Below are 23,267 nucleotides of genomic sequence, written 5' to 3'. Positions count from 1 at the left end.
TTACCACTTACTCCACTTGAAAAGCGCAGCACCAGTGCCACACAGGAATTTCCATCCATTTGGTTCAGGAATCGAACATAGTAGTGACGCATCTTACTTTAGGTGAAATCACTGCTGACGTCATGGGATGACGCGCCAAATTAGCATCGGATTAGCGAAAAGGTGTGTGGTTGTTTTACCATCCAAGAGGGTGACACCTAGTTTGGACGTAGTCGCGAACGATTTTGGTTTGGTATCAGCGGGCTGGATGCGCGCTGTGTTCGGTAGCTATGGTCATGCGGGACTTAAGCTAACCAGCACCTAGCTACATTACCACTGATCACATGAAGTGAGTTTGACCGGGCGGGGTTGCTCATTCACGGGGATGGCCGACAGGGATTTGACCACGGCGGCGCTTCCACCGCGCTCACCCGCCTCCCGGTTCCGCGGTTCCTCGGATGAGAACGGACACCGCCACTGCGACGACAGCCCGGACGAGACACTGTCTCCGACCTCGGTGATTTATTTCAAGGAAGCTTTGAGCTCCGCCAACGTGAGGATCGGCAAGGGTGGTGGGTCCTCGCTGTCCCCCAAGTATGACTTCCACATCGAGAGGGTCGAATCGAAGCAGAAAAGTGAGTACTATGATAATGCAGGTAGCCATTTTATAGTAAAACACTTTTTTTGCAAGTTGGATTAACTGATGAAATTGTTCATTGCTGTCACGAGACTGTCTGACATATGCTAACTAGCTATCTGGTAGCCAACCAAATAAGCTAACGTCAGATTGAATATATATTAAATATACCAAACTACTTACTTTTTTGCACGTCATTATAAAGATAAGATAATGAAATTAAGAATATGTCACAGCTAATCCAGCTACATGCTAACGTCAACAACTTTGTTGAATCACGTGACCCAATCACGTGTCAGACTGTTGGTCAGTTTTTGTTTTTAAACCTTTTGCCTAATTAAAGTACATAATCTACATTTTATTGTGTTTTTTAATCTTCGATATTATTTTTGATAACTTTAACAATAACAACAGATTTGTTTAAATAAGGGAATTAGCATAGAGCAGTATGTATTCATAATCATAACTACTGTAATAATGGTAATGATAACGATATGGCGCCATAGTAAGGCTGCCTTCCCTACTAAATAATCATAATATAGTTTTTTTTTTTGCATGGAGGAGTCTGATAATTGTTGCAGCCCGAATAGGGACGCTGCTACTACTTTTCTACTAGACAGGGCTTTGGCACCATCTTGTGCCAGGTAAGCTTTTCAGATGATTTATTAAAAAGTAAGCAAATGGATGAATTTCCAATAGTGAACACTATTTTAATCTGGTGAAAATTGGTATGCCGTCGCGTTCGGTTTATCTTATCGTTTGATTGGTTGTTTATTAGAGGTCCCAAAATGGGGAACTCATGCTGTTCACGAACATCATTAGCATTTAGTTGGCCTCTCTGGGGACCACCATCCTCCCTTCCCCCCTTTCTCTCGCTCTCTCAATCTCTCTCTTGCACCATCTGCTCACGTGACGCAGCTCTGACTGCTACCCGGCCCTCCTCCGCCACAGCGGTCGGCCATCTTGGTCAACACCCAGTGTGCATCCAGCCACCACCAGCCCCCAATCAGACTCCAGAGGAGGGTGGTGGGTGATTGTTTTTTTTTGCTCCTTTAAATCCATCGCCTGCACAATAGGGAAGAAAAGGGAGGGAAGGGGTGGAGGAGTGAGGAAGCGCAGCGTCTCCGTCAGTCACAAGGAGGAGGAGAGAGAGACCTGCTCCAGACATCCTTTTTGTCCCCTCATTGGGAATTTCGGGGCAACAAGCACAACCGCTTGTTAGGTGTTTTTTTTTTTTGCCGAGTCATCATCACCGCCATCATGTCGGATTTGACGCCACAGAGCGAGACGCCGACGCCCACCACTGACAAGATCACGCAGGCCGCCCGGGAGACCATCTATCTGTGTAACTTCCGCGTGTCGGTGGATGGCGAGTGGCTGTGCCTGCGTGAGCTCAATGACATCTCCCTCACGCCGGACCCCGAGCCGGCCCATGAAGGTAGGATTGGGATGGCGTGTCCATGGATGTAACGCCGCAAGATATGTACGTTGATGTTTTTGGGCAACGTTAAAAAAAATGGCCATGACGCCGCAGTTGAAGATGAGCGGCTCGTTGCCGACTCGCTCTTTCCTCGTCTCTGGCCACGCCTTCCCCCAAACGCCTTCATTAATCTGTAATAAATCTCTGTCATCAATGGAAGCCGTGTCAAGCGTTATCGTGACTCAAACATAATAAAACTAAAAGAGTAAAACGACTTTTTGATTTTTTGCAGTAGCGGCTTTTGTCAGTGGCTTCACGTTGTGTGTCGTGTAGATCCCAAGGACCCCATCACCATCGAGAGGCTCAACCTGATGAACATGGCCAAGCTCAGCATCAAAGGTCTGATCGAGTCGGCGCTCAACCTGGGACGCACGCTGGACTCGGACTACGCGCCTCTGCAGCAGTTTTTCGTGGTCATGGAGCACTGCCTTAAGCACGGCTTGAAAAGTAACGTCAGCGACGCTCGCTCGCACACCTTCTGGAGCTCCTCAATGAGTGGTTCTATCTCCAACGATCTGATTTCGACTCATTCATTCTTGCTGATGTTGTCGTCTTTGCTCCCTCAGCCAAGAAGACCTTTCTGGGCCAGAATAAATCATTCTGGGGTGCCTTGGAGCTGGTGGAGAAGCTGACGCCCGAGGCCGGGGAGATCACCGCCAGTGTCAAAGACCTGCCTGGACTCAAGTCAGTTCAAATTCAGCCAAACTGTCTCAAAAGTTGCTTTTGCTGATCTGAAATGCCGAGACTTGTTTTACGACTGTGACAGGACGCCGCTAGGAAGAGGCCGCGCTTGGTTAAGACTTGCCCTGATGCAGAAGAAGCTGTCCGACTACATGAAAACCATCATCAACAGGAAGGACCTGCTGAGGTTCAGGACCAGCTTCGCATTTTTTCGTTTTATCCTCAAACTTGTTGTCAACCCAAAAGCATTTTCTTCACGTGTGCAGTGAATTCTACGAGCCCAACGCTCTGATGATGGAGGAGGAGGGAGCCGTCATCGCCGGATTGCTCGTCGGGCTCAACGTCATCGACGCCAACCTGTGCATGAAAGGAGAAGACCTGGACTCCCAGGTTGGTCCACTTTCAGCAACCTTCACAGTGGCCGAGTGTCCTGGAATGAACCCAGAGCATTAGCCTGGCATGAAGCAGCTTGTTTTCCTTTTTTCATCTAGCTCTCTACGTAACCATCTAGCTAGCTAGCTTCTCAGCGATTCTTCCATTTTCTCCGCAGGTTGGAGTCATCGATTTCTCAATGTACCTAAAAGACGGCGGCCACAGCAGCAAGAGTGCAGAAGGGTGAGTGTGGCTGCTTTCTGACGTATTCAACCTCAAGGATCCCCTGGGGAAGAAAAAAAAAATGTTGATGTTGATTTGTATCAGTGACGGTCAGATCACCGCCATACTCGATCAGAAGAATTACGTGGAGGAGCTCAACAGACACTTGAGGTTTGTCACACCAGCGAGATCCTAATTTTTTAAAAAAAAGAATAAATAATAAAGCTCATGTTGTCTTGTGTGTGTGTGTAGTGCTTCCGTAAATAACCTCCAGGCCAAAGTGGATGCGTTGGAGAAGTCCAACACCAAGCTCACAGAAGAGGTACCCCTAACTGTACTTGTCATTTTGTCCTCGAATGTCCCCCTCATGGCATTTTCATCTCCTCAGCTGGCAGTGGCCAACAACAGGATCATCACACTACAAGAGGATGTTGAGCGGGTGAAAGAGGAGAGCTCCTACCATCTGGAGTCCAACAGGAAGGTCAGCCGTCACCTTCGGTTACTTTTGTGTCTCGTTTGTTTGGAGTTGAAGTCTTTTCCTGGGATTTTCAGGCACTGAGAAGCGACTCTGCAACAGCCGACGGCCCGGCGCTGGGCGAAACGCGCAAGCAACTCAAAGAGGAGACGCTCCTTCGACTGGTGAGTTTTCGCCTCTAGAAGATTCTTCGGTTCTTTCATGCGGCCCACTGAGCATTTACGTGAACAAGAAGCTGGCCATTTGGATTAACTCATTTTGTTTAATGTGGGTCATCCAAAAGTTGTTTATTCTTTCCATCCATTAAATCTTCTCGGATAGGTGGGTAATTCGTTTATTTTGCAAAAAGTAATTATGTCAAGTGACTTGACTTGACTTGAGTAATTATGTAGAGTCCCAACCGTTATGGATAGCTTTGACTGGAATAATTCATAAATATTATTAACGTATTTTACAAATTGTATGAAAACCGGGTTAGGAATTAGCACAAATATTGTTCTAGAAAAGTTTACTTGCATCTCTGATTGAAAGACGGGAATTATGGGATTCGATAATCGGCTGATTAACATCAGGTAAATGAACGCGCACGTATATTTCAAATTTGACCATTTTATTGCAGGACGTGGAGAAGGAGCTGGAGGTGCAGATCGGCATGAAGCAGGAGATGGAACTGTCCATGAAGATGCTGGAGAAGGACGTATGCGAGAAGCAAGATGCGCTGGTGGAGCTGCGGCAGCAGCTGGACGACCTGCGCGTCATCAACCAGCAGCTCAGCCACAAGTCGCAAGTACGCCGCTGTTTAGATTCACTGCTTAGCAAATTGTCCCGCCTTAACCCAACTGGCTTCCTCAGAGCGCCGACGCCAGCTCCAAGCAGAAGAGTGACGCCGTGGCCCGTCTGGAGGAAAAAATTTGCCAGATGTCAGGCACCATCAAACAGCTGGAGAGCAGGTAAGCGTTTCCCAACTGCACCGAATCACGGCCGCCGCCTCCAAACCTATTGGTTCAAAACTCTCCTGTTGTTTCCCTTCACCACCCCTTCTCATTTTCTCGCCTCACTTTTTTTGTGATTTCCTTCATTTTGAACGGTGCGCTTAGCGAGAAACATTTGGTGCAGCAGGCCAGGAACCTCAACTCGACCGCTGAGAAGCTTCTGCAGCTGCAGCAGTAGCCCCGCCAAAATGCCAAATAACCAAACTAGGGAGCTCCCCTTTTTTTTTTCTTTCTTTCTTTCCATCGGCTTCGAGTAAAGCGGACTCAATGCATCTTTAAGGAAATCCTTGTGTTCTCCCACGTGCTTCTTGTCACACCTGCTCATGAGCGGGTGGTCCAAAGAAGCGGTCACGTGGGAGAAAGACAATTCATTTCTGGATTTTAGAGCTGTACTGTATGTCGACATTTGTCCTTGTAACCATTAGGCTAATAAAACAATCGTACAAATACCAACCGACTTCCCGGCACACTCGCTTTCTTGTGAGTTGGCTTATTGTCTCAAGGCTGAAGAGCTGATGACATTTTTTATTTTTTTTTAATCAGCCAAGTATGATAAAGGATTGAAATTATTCAAGTACAAAAAATGAATGAAAATAAACATATACAGTGGATACCAAATGTCTACACACCCCTGCTGAAATTAAATAAAATCATACAGGAAAAACAAAAACAATAAACAATAAAAATTCTTTAAAAAGCTGTAAAAATTGGGATATCATTAGAAAAAATCTACAAAATAAAAGTACTGTGCAGAAAAATAAACAATAAATAATGAATGCATATAACTTAAAAAGATACATACCTTTAAACTGAAGGATTTTCTCAGTCCCACCTTCTTCATTCCTTTAACTTCATTTGTCGGCTCTTTGGCTTTCACTTTCTGCACCAATTCCCTTTTCAGTTGCTTTTATGTTAAAGTTGTTTTACATCCCTCCATCATCATTTCCCCCCCCCCCAAAAAAAAAAAAAATCAGATGCAAACAGGCTGAGCGGGAAAAGGACGCGGTGCTAGAGGCCAACCGCCTCTTCAAGCGCGAGTTTGGGGACAAGATCGAGAGCCTGGAGGTGGAGCTGGAGCAGCTCCGGAAACACAGGTACCCCCCTAAAACAACATGGTCTGTCCTAAAAATAAGAAACACAGTTGCTTGCTGAACTGAGGACTTTTCTGCTTTCCACCAGGTCCAACCTGGAGGCGGAGCAAAGGAGGGAGCAAGACCACCACCTGGGCAGCACGCAGCGCGAGAATGTCCCACAAGTACACTCGCGCTCATATAAGCCGTCTCGCATTTGTTTGTCTACTGACGAGGCTTTGGTGTTGCAGCCTCAATCGGGATCTCCGGCAGTGAGGAAGGACCTCAGAGTGACAGCAGAAGACAAAAGCAGCCCAAACTCCAGCTTGTGTGTACTCCCAACAACATTTTTGTCATTTTAAAATGTGTTTCAATCTATATCGTTATACATTTGTATCTTCTCAAGGTCCTTCTGCCCGTCTGATGATGACAATGAGGAGGTAAGTTTGTTTTTTTTGTTATATATGCAAATTTACTGCAAATGGATGTTATATATATGTTCATGTCCAGGATGAGCCCTTTGTGGACACCAGTGAAGCTTCTGTGTGCAGCATGTGCGAGCTGAAAGACTCACTCCTCATGACAAAGGTACCAGCGTGATAATCTGTACGGGGGGTCAGGGGTCATAACGCATACATCTTCCTCTTTTTTAAAAAATTAAAGTGTCTTGCTGAAAGTTAATTTCCAAATTGTTTTATTTATACGTGGAAAAAAGGAACCACGTCCCCAAAAATATTTGTATTTGCCTGTTATGGCCACAAGATGGCAGCAAAGTAGAAAGGATATTGGCAAAAACTCCAAAATAGTTCCTTGGAGATGCATTTTTGGGCTAGGTCGCAGAGCTGGGGTTGCATATATATATATAAAAATAAAAAAGCAGAATCTTCTCTGCCAACGCCATTTTGTGTTTTTTCAGAAACAGTGCAAGAACTGCGGCGGCGTGTTCTGCGAGCGCTGCGTGGCCAACGAGTTACCGCTACCGTCGTCCATCTTGCCCGAGGTTGTGTGCTCCGCCTGTTACGCGCATTTACTGCAGCAGTACGCTTCCACGTCGCCAGCGTAAAAAAAAACCCGCTAACGTGAACGCTGTCCTACAACTGGAACTGCAACATGCACTTTTTAACACTCCTAAAATCTCCTCATAATGGACACCTGCAGTCAACCCCTGTGAAATGTTTTAGATCTACCATATACTTCAAGTAGACTTAAAAAATATATATATATTAAAACACATATCTTAAATCTGCCAAGTAGCGGGGAAACACAAGATGGTGCCATTAGGTGTCATGAGGACATTTTGCCCGGTTGTCGATATGACAAGACCGAAAGCTTTAAGGACTTAAAAATCAGCTATGCATTTACATTTCAAAGAAGCTAGTGACACGCATGTGATGAAACCAGGAATGGTTTATTGTTTGATGCCATACTTGAATAAAGAACATCTGTGTGTCAGCAGAAAGACAAAAACATTGGAAACATTAGCCTCAAGAGGAAAATAGCAAATCTAAAAAAAGATAATGGAGCAAAATCTGTTTACCTGGTTTAGAAGCGCGTCTTTTTTCACCTTTCGTTATCAGGCACAGAATTGAGGAACAGCTCAATGTATCTTCCACCTAAAAACCAAAATGTTGAGCTGCAAAAATCAAAGGAAAGAAATATCTGCCGCTTTCAAGTGCGTGAATCTTCACCTATGTACATTCTGTCTTTGGACATTGCTGCCACGGCGTCACAGTGGCTGGCGAAGTAAACGTCGGCCTCGCCGCTCGGCCTGCCGTTAGGTCCCAGGTCCAGGCGGATCCTGGACACGGTCAGCGGGGCGAAGAACTGTAGCACAACCCGATCAACTTTTTACAATTGTCACAATCAAGTAAGCCATGTGGTTCGTACATAATGTTTACCTTTACAAGATCCTCTCCAGAGGCCTGGAAGGGAAGTCCTCTCAAGTGGACGTGATGTGACTCGTTGGACAGTTTAGCAGGGACTGATGCAGCGGCTAAGAAAAAAATTAGCACAACTCTGACATTTTAGGATCGATGGATAAACATATTAAATTAGACCATAATTCTGTTTTTTAAAATTAAATATAAGGATAAAGTGATGAACTGTCTTGTTTCATAAAATCACTTTTTTTACCGGGGTTGTCGGGTCTGACCCTGCTCCTGGATGTTTCGTTTGCATTTTCTGAAGAATGCCGCCATTTTGAATGAATCTCTTGACTGCAACTGGGAAACACTTCAATGTATCTGTCACAGGAAGAGGGGGGGGAAAAAAAGGGAAAATAAGTTGTGTGTTTGAGAGATATATATATATAGAGATGTTGAAGTGAAGTTTTTGCAATACCACATGTTGCCACAAGGAGCTGAGCAGACACGTATGCTTCACCTAACATCACGAGGGTTCGCTTCGAATGTCTGACCTGTTCCCTATGAGCTCTCTGTCTCTTTGCAGTGCTTCATCAGCCGCTTGCTGCGAGGAAAACCACACAAAAGCCTCCCCCGTCCTTCTCCCTCTGCTATTCATTACCATGGTGATGCCTTTCTCCAAAATGTCCAAACCTGAAACGCATTTTTACATACTTACCTACCAGCAACAGCTACACTGGATTAGGTGCACCGTACCAGTAAAGAAGTGCACAATGTCGTCCTCGGTGCAGGAGAAGGGGAGACCTCGGAGCCGAACAACCCGGGTGTCGGTGGGAAACAACAACGCTTTCTTCAGGATGTCCTCGGCATCGTTGTTTGTTACCTCATACACTAGGAAGGGTGAGTGGACCATTTTATTAGGTACACTTGCACTATGATTAGTTGAGTATTTTAATCAGGATATCTGCAGCTTTAAGGAGGCCACAATATTGAAAATGTTAAGTGTAGTGAGTCTGGAAGGGTTTTTTTTTTTCCGAGAGCTCAAACCTTCCACATAGCGAGGTCCGAGGTACTGCCGGTGCTTCTCCAGCGCTTTTCTCACATCCTCTTCATGCTCCAGCTCCACAAAGGCACGTCCCGACGGCCTACCCTGGTGGTCCACAGTCAGGTGCACGCCTGACGTCCCGTCGCGGATACGACACTCTGGAGACACAATTGTGATTACGATTTTTTCTTCCACAACACACTTCAACCATTTCATTGGATAGCTAGTTTTCCTTCAATCTAAGTCTGACACTAAAGAGGAAAAGTTAGTTTGAGCCAGTGGTGAGAGCAGTTTATGGTAACAACAAAGCCACCTCTGCCTTGATTTGGGCCTGGAAAACCCCTGATTCAGATCTGTATTTTTTTGCTCTTACCTGAAAAGAATTGGACAATATCCTGGGTAGTGCATGACCACGGAAGGCCTATCACTTGCACGATGTACACCTCTTTCCTCTTCGCGGGTGCCGTGTCGGTCTCGTAGGCTGGAAGGGGAGGATATTCATCCTCACACGGTGCCTGGAAGTCAAGGAGGATGTAGAAAATAGTGAACAGTGGGACAGGCACTCAAACTCTGTACACATGTACAATTGTCATGATTCAACTCACGTGATTCCCTTGGACCCACCCCAAATGATTAAATACGCCCCTGTAAGAGGTAATGGCTACCTTGCTGCACAGGAGACGTTGGGTGGTCCTCACCACGGCGATGCACTGGAGAGGACACAAGCCCCGAAAAGAGGCCGCTGTCCGGGTCGTGGAAGTCCAAGTGGGCCGTGGAATACGAGCGCACCTGGTCGTCTGGTGGCTCAGCGCCAGACAACGCTGGAGAAACGTCAACACTGATCTGGTGCTAGCACTCATGCTCGCCTAGATTCAGATCGAGTTAGAAACCAAGTCAAGTACTATATGTTACTTAAAAGTATACGCATATGGCATTTATGAAACGAAGAACTTGAATTATGACGCTTGGTTTGCTCACGTGGGTCAAGCTTGTCAAGGACGGTGGGTAGAAGATGCAGGGTTCGCCGGTGTAAAATAAAAGATATCCGGTCACGTATTCAGAATAAGACACATTTCTGAATTATTAAAAAGGCTTAACTTGTATACTTAGCTGTTATTAATTTATTCGTCTTCTAATCAAATTATAATTATGAAATAATCACTGTATTTAACATCCTTTATTTGACAGGGCATTAATAAACATAAATAAATTTATTGTGAATGTGTATTATTATGAAACAACATTTCCGCTCAACTTCCGTTATATATAATACATCCGGTGAGAAACAAGAACATCTCACGAGCACACCGCCAACTAGAGGTCCGGATGCTTTGACAAAAAGCCAAATTCGTTATTGATATTAACTTCACATTATTAATTGATGGATGGATGCACAAGTCCTCAATAATTCTTAGACTTTAATGGTTAAAACTCAGTTAGGTGGGTTGACAATAGCAACACAAAGTCCAACTTCTCTATTCATCTGTCTGCCCACCCATTCATTTTCTCTTCTGCTTTTTATATTTTTGTTCTTGCACTTGTGTCATCCCGCGTCCTAATAAGGTAGCAAGAATATAAGAGCTAAAGTAAACTACTAAAACCATAATATCCACATATAAAAAATGAACTTTTTGTTTATTTTTTTTAAGGAAAAGGTACTGTGATTGGGGGATTTCCGCTGTCCCTGAACGCACCGCGCGGAGCGGTGGGAGAGGTCGCTTGTTGACTTGGGTCTAGTGCGGCTTCCCAGCTAGCTCGTCCACGCTTAGCACTGCAACGCAACAAGTGGATAAGTTTTCCCGATTTAGCTCAATGGAACACCGCGACTCGACTCACACAGTCGTAGCTGCAATATAATGGGTGAACCGGGGGGCTCTTTCTTCCATTTAGGGCACGGGAACTTGTGTTGGTTTTAAAGTTATGTTGACGAGATAAGACCAAAGGGATAAAGTTGCTCATCGGGGGGGAGTGGACGTGTACGGGTGCGGTGGGGGGGTGGGGGGGAGAAAATGGGGAACTGGCCGTGTTTGGAGTCCCAAAAGCGGCCAGTTTAGAAGCAACGCGGAAGGGGAATGGAGTAAGAAGGGGCTGTTTGGCTGACTTATCCATTTCAAATTTGTAAAGACAAGCGTGAGCTGTCAAAGTCGTCCTGACTGCTGGTGGCCTACGGGGGAGCTAGCACTGAGCTAGCTGGCTAGCTGCACCGCTGGCTGCTCATCTTGCAAAGTAAGTGTTTGACCTCCCGTCACAAATCATTTGCAGCTCGACTATTTAAACACCATATTACCCATATAAGCTGCTAAACTTGTCACCCCGGATAAAAAGGTTATTTCGCTGTGACGTCACGTATCATCCAACCATTGCGGTGGGAGGAGACGTGTGCGTGCGTGTTTGCCTACTTGCGAAGGTTACCTGTTTAAGCTTATTTGCCCCCCCCCCCCCCCCCCCCCATTTAATTTGTTACCAGTTACACACTTCAACATGTTAGGTTTTGAAAACAGTGTTATGAAACTAGGCAACAGGGTGATAAGTGTTTACTACTCCTGTCTCACAGTTCTCGGGTTCGGGGTTCGAATCCCGCTACCTCTCACAGCCCAAATATCTATGCAGTGAACCCCCGTCTTACGCGGGGGTCGAAACCGGGCCGTCCCGCAATGCTCGTGTAATAGACGCCCAGTGAAACCAACAAGCGTCAATCAAGTAAAACTGAAAGTAAAATTGCCTATAGGAAGTAAATAAATGTGTCAAATAAATCACACTTCGAAGAAAGTTTATGCTTTAACTTCGAAAGCCCTAATGCATACACGATACATAGAGTGGCCCCAAAAACGAATGTGTACTTTAAATAATTGTAACATAAGTGTTGATTGGAATTTTATTTATTCTCAAAATTTAACCAAATTTACAAACATCATATTCTTGTTTTATCACCACTTGATCGGATCCAACAATCGGAGCAAATTGCATCTACGATCCTGCCTTGAATAAATTTAATTTTGTTTTCCCCTCAAAGATGAGCATGGCTGCACCCTAGAAATAATCTAGAAAATACATGGATGGATATTTTGAAGGTATTATTAAACACTTGGTTGCGTGCACTTGTTTGAGAGGGCTGAAACATTGCAATCTAAGTGGTGTTTGGTTTTTTTTGGGTGATTTTTGCTGAAGTCGACAAAATTGATTTCCTGTGAGTAAAAGATTGCGTTAATTGCTTAAAGCAGGGCTCTCCCTTCAAACTGCCGATAGTAACATTCTGTGAATGTTCACATTTTCATAAACTCTAACAGAATGAATTTATCTTACAGTGGGAAAAAAAAGTCACTGCCAAAAGTGACTGAGCTGAGTTAAAGAGATGGCTTTTATTAGCATTAGTAATGGAAATATATCAAATTCAGTCACTTAAATAGCCTTGGTGTTTTTTATTTGTTTTATTTATTTGTTCCAATTCAGCACTCAGGGTTTTGCGTAGACAAACAAAACAATCTCAAGGAGACATTCCTGCAAAGGCTCAGGGTAGTCTGCCGCTTTCAATTTCATTTCAATTTCGATTACCTTTTTTTGTTGCAGGTGGCACGTTGCCGATGGTCTCTCAGCAAGCCATGGACGCGACGCCGGACACGTGCCCCACAGTGCAGCACCGGAACGGAAGCGCCCATCGGCAGTGTCCGGACAGGAACCCGGCCGGCGGTACCGAGCCCGCTGACCCCGCTGTTTTGAGGGTTCGCTTCTATCACAGCATCCGGGGAGAGTCCGACTGCAAATTCCTGAGCTACCCGGCCGGCGATTACGTGGCCGAAGAGCTGTGCATCGATGCTGCCAAAGCATGCAGTGAGTATTTGCATACTAACCCTAACCCTAACCCAAACGGCAAACTTAGGGGAAAAACTACTTCACAATTAGATCACATTAAAAAAAATGTTTGAAGATCACCGGCCTTCATCTTCCACTTTAGTGCCGAGTTTGATCAATCACTTTTGTACCCACGAGATCACTTAAATGAAAGATTAAAAGATGGCGTTCGGTATTTAGTGCAGCTCGATCTCGCCAGCATGTTGCCGTAATCGAATCTTGAGCGTCTGATGATAGAACAAACACTGTTGACATTTAAGGGCAAATTTATTGGCCTTGCGCTGACTTGTGTTGGCACCAAAAACAGCTTTTATTACGTGTAGCCCTCCGATGCAACGCTGTGTACTTTGCTCACAAAAGTGACTCGCAAAAGTCCCCACTGAGCCGTTCAGTCCTCAAATCAACTGCCCGCAGTGATCAAATCCAAGAAGATGAATTGCTGACTTAATTCTTTGCTGACCACTCAATGGTGTGCTTGGTTTAAGCCAAACTGGATTTTTATGTCCCGTCTACTAACAGCAGGTATTTTTTGCTGTTATTTTATGTAACATGCTTTTATTTACATTTGCTTTCGTTTGTGTGTCCGCAGGCGTAGCGCCTGTCTACTTCAGCCTCTTTGGCCTCTTCAGGGAGCGAGACCGCTTGTGGTTTTGCCCCAGCCATATTTTCCATTTGGACGAGTCCGCCTCGGAAGATGTGTTTTTTCGAATAAGGTAGCGTCGGGTGATCATTTTGCAGGCTGACGTTTCAAACGTAACATCGCGTGTCGGTGGCAGGTACTACTACCCTGGCTGGTACAGCGGTGGGGCGTCCCGGGCTTATCGATACGGCGTTGCAAAGGGATCTGAAAGTCCCATTCTGGATGATTGTGTGATGTCATACCTCTTTTATCAGGTGAGTGTGTTGCTTCTACAGTATGTGTGCTTTTGCCAATGTGAATTGTTGTGGGCTTAGTCGGCTCATGGGGTGTCACGTGCTTTATTCAGCGCAGAAGGTTTTGCAATGGCCCAGCCAGAACCCAAAAGTAAAAATGATTGAAAAATCTTTGGCTAGCTCAAACACAGGAGATGCCCCTGCAGTCTGCAGACCTACTGACCCTGAAACATAGATACTTGGAAGAAAATCCATCGATTTGTTTAGTCTCCATTGTCGTCCTTTTTTTTTTTTTAAATAGGAAACGTCCGGAGGACATCACCATCCGCTTTGGGTAGAAAAGATTTCTCATTTGTGTTTCTGGCAATACTGACAAAGTCTGTCCATCCCCGCCAATCCCTCTAGTGGAGAAACGATTTCATCAGTGGCTTGGTCAAGCTTTCCAGCTCTCACGAGACCCAGGAGGAGTGCTTGGGTATGGCCGTGCTGGACATGACGCGGACCGCCAACGAGAAAGAGGTGTCGCCGCTGGACGTCTACCGCACTACGAGGTAGCCGCTACGTCTCGTGTTGAAATCAACAATATCGCGACCTTCGTTCAGTAAGCCGTATTCACATGATCAAGGGAGTTTGTTGCTTTCATTTTCAAGTTTTAGATCGTTTTAGATAAGCTTTTTATTATCCATTATTTGCCTTTTTTATCCTACAAACTATTTTACGTTTTAACTTTGTCTTTATTATTTTTTTTTTATAACTTTAAAGTGTGGGTTTCATGTTTGTTATCAGCAGATCAGTTCATCAACCTATGTGATAATTGTATCTTAAAATAGCTCCTGGCTCTAAGGTCGGCGCTTGCTGGTACCATGGCAACCGTGGACTGGCTCCTTTTTAGGTCATTTGCAGAGGAAGTCAAAATGTATTTTAAAAATATTTAATTTTAATAAAACAATGACATAGACACGCAGTTAATTTTATTCTCCGTAATCTTCATGATTCATAACGCAATGATTCTGTTTAACTAAAGAATTATTTAATAGATTAAACATTTTAAAAAGTTCCTCATTTTGCAGTTCATTGGATCATCGTATGATATTGTCGACTAGGCAATAAAACAAGTTCGAAACGTGCTCATTTTTCTGAAAAATGTTTTTTTTAGATAACAAAATCCATGCTTGTTTCATGATTTTTCTGTATGCAGTCGCAAGTGCTCAAAATGATATCATAACAAACTGAGCAGTTATTTGATGATCATGTCAACGCTCTGCGGGCCCGAACAAAGAACGGAGATGTATTTTGTGTAGCCATGGTAATTTCCATCCATCTTTGTCTGTGCACGCAGCTACAAGTCGTTCCTGCCCAAAGACATGCGTGCCCAGATCGAGGACTGCAGTTTCCTGACGCGCAAACGCATCCGCTTCCGCTTCAGGCGCTTTGTCCAGCAGTTCAGCCAGTTCCACACCACCGCGCGGGACCTCAAGCTGAAGTACCTCATCAGCATGGAGTCGCTGGAGAAGGCCTTCTACACTGAGACCTTCCAGGTCCGCGAGGCATCCGGCGGCCAGCTCGTCTTGCTGGTGGCCGCTGACAGCGGCATCCAGTGGTGCCGGGAGAAGCTGAAAGATCCCGACCAGGTTGGTGCCACATCTCTGAGCTATTTAAAGGTAGATTCACTTGATGGATGTTTTACATTATTTGTCCAGCACCATTCTGGTGGTATCTTGGTTACCTCTCAACTTGCATGTGTGTTTTTTTTTTTTTTGTTGTTCTCCTCACCCCAGGAGCTGCAGACGCTGTGCGACTTTCCGGAAGTTGTTGATATTAACATCAAACAGGCCAACAAGGAAACTGCCTCTGAGAGCCGCCTGGTCACCATCAACAAGCAGGATGGCAAGAACCTGGTAACACTGATTTTGATATCTTCTAACAGGGACACATCATTTAGAATTGACACTAAAAGGAACTTTTCTCTGTGTTTTTTTTTTGTAAACTTGCTAATGCGATGCTAATTACTTACCGAACAGAGAAAAAAAATATGCACAAAGTTGATTTTGTTTTCTCTGCTTTCCAGGAGTTGGAGTTCCCCAGTTTGTCTGAAGCGCTCTCCTTTGTGTCCCTGATCGATGGCCACTATCGGCTCACCGCGGACGCACATCACTACCTTTGCAAAGAAGTGGCGCCCCCTAGGCTGGTGGAGGCCATCGCCTGCCACTGCCATGGCCCGGTCTCGTAAGTGATGGGAAAGGAAGGTTTGCATTTGAGGCTACCGATTTGTTTTTGTGATCCCCGACAAAGGGACTGTGTCTCTCCTCGTAGGATGGAGTTTGCCATTAACCGACTTCAGAGATCGGCCAACAAGCACGCCTTGTACATTTTAAGGTGCAGCCCGAAGGATTTCAACAAGTACTTTCTGACGTTCCCTGTTGAGGTATGCAAAAAAACAAAAGCAAAGTGTCTCAATTTCTGAATTGGCTAACTAGTTTTCTGTCCAGAACGCTTTAAGCATAAATTCCGGACCCAGAATAGCAGCTGTTGGCAAAGGCAGTCGTTCTCGCAATCGTGCCACGGAGAACCTGACAAAATTGCAGATCTTATCGCCAAAATGTTCTCCACGTGATTCTGTGGATTTGTTCCAGGTTGTTGGCTTCCTTCAATACTTTGGATCGGCTTTCTTCCTTCCAATTGAACATTTTCACTAATCCATTGTTGATTGTTCACATGAATAGATATTTTGTTTGTTTTTTTTTGCTCTTTTATAACTGTCTCTTCATCGTCTGGCATTTAGCGTGAATGATGGTTTGGTTGGCGAGCAGTCCGAGGAGTATATTTATAATTTTGCCCTTCCCTGACATTTAAAACACGTTCCTTTTGTTTGTGCCCCCTCCCAGGTGTATGACTCAGTGGAATACAAACACTGCCAGATAACCCGATCGTCCAGTGGCGAGTTCAACCTCACCGGAACCAAAAGGAACTTCAGCAGCCTGAAAGATCTTCTGAGCTGCTACCAAAAGGAAGCGGTGCGCTCCGATAGCTTCATTTTCCAGTTCAGCAAGTGCTGCGCTCCTAAACCTAAAGGTAAGTCGTGCCATGTGCTGGGAATATTTTTGGTGGCCAAAATACTTTTTTTTTTATTTCATTAGAAAAGTCCTGTTTGCTGGTGTGCCGGAGAAACAAAGCGTCCGACGTGCCTCCCTCACCGTCACTGCATCAACCCCATGTCAGTCAGATGGTCTTTCACACTATCAAGAAAGAAGATTTGGAGTTTGTATGTTTGTTTTTTTATTTCTATATTTTCATTTATTTATTTATATGCGTATGACACTTTTTATGTTTGACATTCCTCAGCTGGAGAGCCTTGGCCGAGGGACGTTTACCAAGATATTCAAAGGCGTGCGCAAGGAGCTCGGAGACTACGGACTTGTGCACCAAACTGAAGTAGTCATGAAAGTCTTGGACCAGGCCCACAGGAACTACTCAGAGGTAGGAGTTGGCGATACATCTAAAAAAAAATATCCTAAATAACCCCCCCCAAATGAACTTTTTTTTATCCATCAATAAAAAGAAGCACCACAGCACATAATTCAAATTTTTATATATTAAATCAATTAGACTTGACTATAAATTGATGTGCCCCTTAGAAAATATATTTTTCTATTGGTTACTCATGCAGCCCTGTTAAAAACAGCAGAAGCTGTTGTGAAAGCGCTATACAAATGAAAATGGATTACCTCCATAACATTTTACACACTTTGTCAACCATTCAACACTGCCACCTAGTGGTGGATGGGGTAGTGCATATTTGTGTGTTTTTTGTCTTTTCTACCGCTCGCTCTTTAAATATATCAATATTAAACGCTATATCAAATTGGACCTTTCCGCTCAATCGTGGTCACAATTTGGCCGATTGAAAACAAAGGAAACTACTTTTTCTATTCCTTGTTATTGACTGAATAATATTCTCAGTTTCCACAAGGATGGATCTTGTTTTGGAGTTGGGGGTAAGCCCCCTCATTTATTCTCATGTCAAAAGGAAGTGCGCATTAGTTCCACTTGTGTCCTTTTTTCTTATCGTCATGGTCATCTCCAGTGTTTTGACCCCCCCTCCTTTTTTTTTTTTTCTTCTTTTTTTCCTGGCAGTCTTTCTTTGAAGCAGCCAGCATGATGAGCCAGCTCTCCCACAAGCACTTGGTTCTCAATTACGGTGTATGCGTGTGCGGCGAGGAGAGTAAGTCAACACCACACACGCTTTTGTGTGTGTGTGTAGTGTAAAGGTGCCATTTGTTCAATTTTAGTGAGTGGCTGATATTGTCTCTCTACAGACATCATGGTACAGGAGTATGTAAAGTTTGGCTCCCTTGACACCTACTTGAAGAAGAAGAAGAACTCGCTGAACATTCTGTGGAAGCTGGAAGTGGCCAAACAGCTGGCCTGGGCCATGAATTTCCTGGTATGTAAACTTTAAGGCTGACTCCAAAGTGTAAAAAGTCATGACTACAAAAATGTAATTAGGATGCATGACCAAAGACCGTGACTAATGACACAAAGCCAAAAAAAACACAACCAAAACATAGTTCAAAAAGCATGACCAAAAAACATATTTCAAAACATCATTTAATTGCACTGGTGAGTCTAATGTTTGTAGCTGTAGCTCAATAAAATCTCACTGATGCATATCATCAAATGGCTCATCCTATGTAATGCCCGATGTGCAGGAAGAGAAGCACCTGGTCCACGGAAACGTGTGCGCCAAAAACGTCCTGTTGATACGAGAGGAAGACCGCCGGGCCGGCAACCCGCCCTTCATCAAGCTGAGTGACCCTGGCATCAGCATCACTGTCCTACCTAAAGACAGTGAGTCTGCAGCTGCCGCTTCTTACACATTTTTTTTTAAAATCCAGACATGACCAACATGTGGGGCGGTTTCTTGGGGCTGTAAAGGATTCATGGCATTTCAATTCATTTTACTCGGTCAAATGTATTTATTTGACCAGACCGGACCAGGTATTTATTTGTCTGTGCTTTTGTTTGCGTCCAGTTTTGATCGAGAGGATCCCGTGGGTGCCCCCCGAGTGCATTGACGACCCTGCCAACCTGAGCCTGGCGGCTGACAAGTGGAGCTACGGCGTCACTCTTTGGGAACTTTGCAGTGGTGGAGAGAGGCCACTAGCGGCGCTGGATGACTCCAAGGTGAAGCTTGAAGGAATTGCATGGACCAAATGACCAAATGACGTTACCAACACTCATCAGTATCACCCCAAGTCCAAAAACCGCAACCATGTCCCAAGCGTTTGACCCAAGCACGCGACTAAAGAATCCTGACAAAGAACCATGACACTTCGCAAAAATTATGACCGAAATTGTGCCTTTAAGCATCCTTTTCTCCAACGCTCCAGAAATGCCTGTTCTACGAGGACCACCACCAGCTTCCCGCGCCCAAATGGACCGAGCTGGCCAATCTGATTAGCAACTGCACGGACTACGAGCCGACGTACCGGCCGACGTTTCGCGCCATCATCCGGGACCTGAACAGCCTTTTTACACCAGGTTGGTTGACAAGATGTTCTCATTACTGTCAGGAAAGACACACGTTCTTCATTTGTCCTCGCGTCCTACAGACTACGAGTTGATCGTGGACAGCGACATCCTTCCCAACCGGACGACGGCTTCCGGCTGGACGACGGGAGGCGTCGAAAACCAGGAGCCGGCCCAGTTTGAAGAGAGACACCTCATATTCTTACAACAGCTTGGAAAGGTACCAGAGCTCAGCCGTGTCGAATCATTTCCAAAAACCGTGGCTTTTTTTTTACTATGTCAAAAACTGAGATTTTGACAAAGAACATGACTATAACAACTCGTCACAAAAAAAAACTATTTCTTAGGACTACAACAAATGTCCCAAACCACATGACCGTTTGTCTGCTGTTCTTTATCTTGACACGATGGTTTATCGATGTATCTCAGGGCAACTTCGGCAGCGTGGAGATGTGCCGCTACGACCCGCTGCAGGACAACACGGGCGAAGTGGTGGCCGTGAAGAAGCTGCAGCACAGCACAGCGGAGCACATCCGCGACTTTGAGCGCGAGATCGACATCCTCAAGTCTCTGCAGCACGAGAACATCGTCAAGTATAAGGGCGTCTGCTACAGCGCGGGTACGCTTTCAAGCAAAACTCACTCACTTGGTCACCAAGGCCACAATTTAGAAAGTTCACGTGTCAAAGTTGAGTTCACTTGTCGATTTTCTTCCTGGTCAGGCCGACGCAATCTCCGCCTCATCATGGAATACCTTCCCTTCGGAAGCCTGCGAGACTACCTCATGAAGAACAAGGAGAGGATCGACCACAAGAAACTAATGCACTACACGTCCCAGATCTGCAAGGTTCTTACACTTAGCTGCCACTTTTCCACTCTTTGGTCGGGAGCTTCTTTCCAATGTCGTGTTCGTGCAGGGAATGGAATACCTGTCGGGCAAGCGCTACATCCATCGCGACTTGGCCACGCGGAACATCCTGGTGGAAAGCGAGCAGCGGGTGAAAATCGGCGACTTCGGGCTGACTAAAGTTCTCCCTCAAGATAAGGAGTACTACATGGTCAAAGAGCCAGGAGAGAGCCCCATCTTTTGGTAGGGTATCCCCCCCCCATCCCCACTTCCCTTTCAACAAACACGTCCTGACGCCCGCTCTCCTCTTCAGGTACGCCCCCGAGTCGCTGACGGAGAGCAGGTTCTCCGTGGCGTCGGACGTGTGGAGCTTCGGAGTGGTGCTTTACGAGCTCTTCACCCACAGCGAGAAGAGCTGCAGCCCGCCGGCCGTAAGCCACCTCACGCTGCAAATAAAGAAAATGGAGGACAAAGGAGAAATGTTAAATTATGAATCATTTGTAAATAATGTAATGTAATTGTCCCTCATATACTTTAAATAACATATTTATGTAATTGCAACATTTATTTAATTTTTTTTTCCTTGTAACTGGACACTCTTAGAACAAGTAGAACGTGGATGTGATCCGAAAAAAAACATTACAATCTAACGAGCCAAAGGATTAGCGATTTAGCAGTTAGCATAGCATTCACTTGTCCACCGTTTTGAACCTTTTTTTTTTTTTTTTTTATACTCCTGGTCAGATCTTCATGTCCATGATGGGCAACGACAAGCAGGGCCAGCTAATCGTCTACCACCTGATGGAGCTGCTCAAGTCGGGCAGCAGGTTACCGCAGCCCGTCCACTGTCCCGCCGAGGTCTGTTTTTCATTTGTGACATCTTGAAAACTTGATCCTGTATTTTTTTCAGGATGTGAGCAACCTGTGCAATGTGCAAATAGGTTCATTTGAGGGGATCAAAAAGAACGAAATATTTGATAAAAACAGAGTGTGGTTAAAGCAACAAGAAAAGAAATCTTACAAGTTACAGTGTTAACGAATGTCGTGTCATTGCAGATTTATGAGATCATGGAGGAGTGCTGGGACAACGACTCGGGCCTGCGCCCTTCTTTCAATGAGCTCACTCTGCGCATCGACCTACTCAGGGACGCAGACTGAACCCCCCCCCCCCAGCCCAACCCTGCCCATTACCACCCAAAGTGCCGCGACTTCTCTTTTCAACTTGACACCTACCGTATAGTGTATGTGGGGGAAAAACACGTCCAACCCTCGTTTTGCTTTTGTTTAAAGATTTTCGAATGTATTATAGACACGTGGGTAGACATGGAGATGCTTATGTGTGCGTGCTTGTTAGCTACCCAAAATCGCTAGCAGGGCTAGTCGTCACCGTCATGCCCTCCCCCCCCCCAGCCCCACCCCTGGAAAAAAGTCTATTTTCTATGTGTATATACACCGACAGTATATATTTGTGTACATATGTCCAGATTGTTTTTTTTTCTAATTCTAATATACTGGAGCTGGAAGTTAAAGCCCCGTATTGTTTCAAAAAGTTATTTGAGTGAAGAAGTGACTTCATCGTGCCTCGAGTGTGAAAATTCAATGAGTAAATATAATAAGGGTTATCATTAAAACATGACCTTCAGACAAAAGCTAGTTCATCCCAAAGAGAAAGTTTTGAGAAGTAAACTCACCATTGTTTATGTAGTCCAGTGAAATGCAACGTGCAAGTGCACCCACCATGAGCCAGGAATGGATCACCACCATGAGGGTCCACCAGATGGCGCCAGGCAAGCTTTTCTTCAACGTCCTGGTGCAGGACAGCACCTGCCCATATGCCGCGCAAGGTAAAGTGGGCCGATTAAAACCAAAATCAGATTGATATTTCCATGCGCATATTTATGTCATACCTTAGAGAGGACTTATTTTACGGATCTTCATACTGCCTTTAGTTACTTTGATATCTATTTAATTTAATTGAGCATGTTGTATAAGGAAGACTTTTCTGGATTTCAATAATGAGGGTGTGAGGAACTATTTTTAAATGAAAACAAATTGTAAAAAAAAATAGAAATATATATAATTTTGTAGTTACCAAATATATTATTGGCTCAGTAGCACGGTGACGTCAGAGGTCAAGACGCTCGTCTCGGTCACGTGACATGTCACCTTTAATCGAGCCCGCGAAGCAAGCAAAAATGAGCAAGAAACAGAGATGTTTGGAAAGCTTCTTCGGAAAGGCAAAAAAGCCCAATGAGGAGACGGAAGAAGAAGAGGCTACGACTTCTAAGAAAAGGAAACCTGCGTTTAAAAGAACATTTATGGAGTCCTAATTAAAATATGGATTTTTCACCACAGGCGACTCTGACGCGTGACAGGCTAGCTAACGAGGCAATGAAACCTCCAAAACTGCTTCAGCACATGGAGACCAAGCATCCTGCATTAAAAGACAAACTTTAACCACTTCGGGGTGTCATTGTCTCCGATTACGCCTAGATGGGACCGGCTGGTTTCTGAGAAACAAGCTCAGTGCTCCCACTAATTCAACGTAATGGTGAGTTTTATTTTTATATCGTTTATACTTGTTTTTATGCCTGTCGTACCATTTTATTTAATCGCATTTATAGATTTATTATAAATGTATTATTTATTTATATAAATTTATTTATTTATTAAGGAGTTACTACATTTTTGTTGTTGCATTATACGTTGATTGATTGTTTTCGTGTTTGTATTATGTGGCGTGGAGAAATCACGGACGTTGCTGCCGTCGCCATTTAAATTTCTCACATCAACCACTAGAGGTCTCCCCAGACCACCGAGATGTTTGAATGCCCTTTGAGCATAGTCGACCACTTCTGGCACTAGACATTTTGTCATTTATATTGTTAACTATTCCCTCTATAGTCCCTTTCTCATTATTTCAAAACCAAGTTGTTCGTATATTCTGACAGATTAGCAGCCCACATAAATGAAAATAGTAGACCACTTCTGGCAAATGACATTTGTCATTTATGTTGTTAACGTCTTTTTATTCCCTCTATAGGCCCTTTCTCATTATTTGCATGCAGATAGTTGTTGCTTGGACATTTCATAAATCTCAGCTCCTCTCTTGGCTTTTCAGTGCAGCATAGTTGTTCCATCACAGAGGATAAAGAATATGAGCCTGTTGTTGTGTTGTCTGGCAACGTGTTGCTGCACAGTTTGTGTTCAGATATCAGTTGCTTAATGCAAAACTGTCCAAACGTGGTCCCCAAGGGCAGGACAGCAGCCCCCAAGGACCGATGTTAATTGTTAGCCCTGTTTCCGATTGTATATTAGCATTGATCTCTAATATGATTGCTTTAAATGTACATCT

The 23,267-nt window shown here is 44.7% G+C and overlaps 3 protein-coding genes across 7 annotated transcripts; 2 read left to right on the top strand and 1 right to left on the bottom strand.

Annotated features, from left to right (window-relative positions):
• Positions 1-123: 123 nt before the first annotated feature.
• Positions 124-7,384, top strand: rufy3 (RUN and FYVE domain containing 3). Of its 4 annotated transcripts, none has more exons than XM_049763161.2 (18): positions 124-614; positions 2,370-2,543; positions 2,663-2,780; positions 2,863-2,964; positions 3,044-3,167; positions 3,328-3,392; positions 3,477-3,542; positions 3,624-3,693; positions 3,760-3,852; positions 3,924-4,010; positions 4,466-4,633; positions 4,699-4,796; positions 5,813-5,932; positions 6,018-6,093; positions 6,160-6,236; positions 6,315-6,348; positions 6,419-6,496; positions 6,825-7,384. In XM_049763161.2, the coding sequence occupies exons 1-18, from the start codon at positions 365-367 to the stop codon at positions 6,969-6,971; spliced, it is 1,947 nt and encodes a 648-aa protein (XP_049619118.1). In that variant the 5' UTR covers positions 124-364; the 3' UTR covers positions 6,972-7,384. The 4 variants fall into 4 exon arrangements, with proteins under 4 accessions (XP_049619118.1, XP_049619120.1, XP_049619119.1 ...); XM_049763162.2 differs by lacking the exon at positions 124-614 and adding an exon at positions 1,371-2,054; XM_049763163.1 differs by lacking the exons at positions 5,813-5,932; positions 6,018-6,093; positions 6,160-6,236; ... (1 more) ...; positions 6,419-6,496; positions 6,825-7,384 and adding an exon at positions 4,944-5,295 and having other exon boundaries at positions 125-614.
• On the bottom strand, positions 7,298-9,923 carry grsf1 (G-rich RNA sequence binding factor 1). The gene is made up of 11 exons (XM_049763330.2): positions 9,794-9,923; positions 9,481-9,681; positions 9,189-9,330; positions 8,818-8,973; positions 8,527-8,661; positions 8,325-8,463; positions 8,042-8,151; positions 7,807-7,901; positions 7,597-7,732; positions 7,446-7,521; positions 7,298-7,350 (listed from the first exon to the last, which is right to left on the bottom strand). The coding sequence occupies exons 2-10, from the start codon at positions 9,673-9,675 to the stop codon at positions 7,469-7,471; spliced, it is 1,161 nt and encodes a 386-aa protein (XP_049619287.1). The 5' UTR covers positions 9,676-9,681; positions 9,794-9,923; the 3' UTR covers positions 7,298-7,350; positions 7,446-7,468.
• A 583-nt stretch (positions 9,924-10,506) lies between these two features.
• On the top strand, positions 10,507-21,463 carry jak2b (Janus kinase 2b). 2 transcript variants are annotated; one of them, XM_049763039.2, is made up of 24 exons: positions 10,508-11,041; positions 12,383-12,643; positions 13,254-13,377; positions 13,441-13,558; positions 13,943-14,088; positions 14,877-15,168; positions 15,316-15,435; positions 15,606-15,763; positions 15,851-15,962; positions 16,423-16,609; positions 16,675-16,799; positions 16,880-17,014; positions 17,672-17,759; positions 17,854-17,981; positions 18,247-18,385; positions 18,570-18,721; positions 18,928-19,078; positions 19,150-19,286; positions 19,496-19,685; positions 19,788-19,912; positions 19,983-20,155; positions 20,226-20,343; positions 20,657-20,770; positions 20,969-21,463. In XM_049763039.2, exons 2-24 carry the CDS (start codon positions 12,397-12,399, stop codon positions 21,068-21,070), a joined length of 3,381 nt encoding a protein of 1,126 aa, XP_049618996.1. In that variant the 5' UTR covers positions 10,508-11,041; positions 12,383-12,396; the 3' UTR covers positions 21,071-21,463. The 2 variants fall into 2 exon arrangements, with proteins under 2 accessions (XP_049618995.1, XP_049618996.1); XM_049763038.2 differs by having other exon boundaries at positions 10,507-11,041; positions 14,877-15,435.
• The last annotated feature ends 1,804 nt before the right edge of the window (positions 21,464-23,267 follow it).

This window comes from Syngnathus scovelli, chromosome 3 (genome assembly GCF_024217435.2).
Source record: "Syngnathus scovelli strain Florida chromosome 3, RoL_Ssco_1.2, whole genome shotgun sequence".
NCBI classification, from domain to species: Eukaryota; Metazoa; Chordata; class Actinopteri; order Syngnathiformes; family Syngnathidae; genus Syngnathus; species Syngnathus scovelli.
This window is presented reverse-complemented; position numbering and strand designations above follow the sequence as displayed.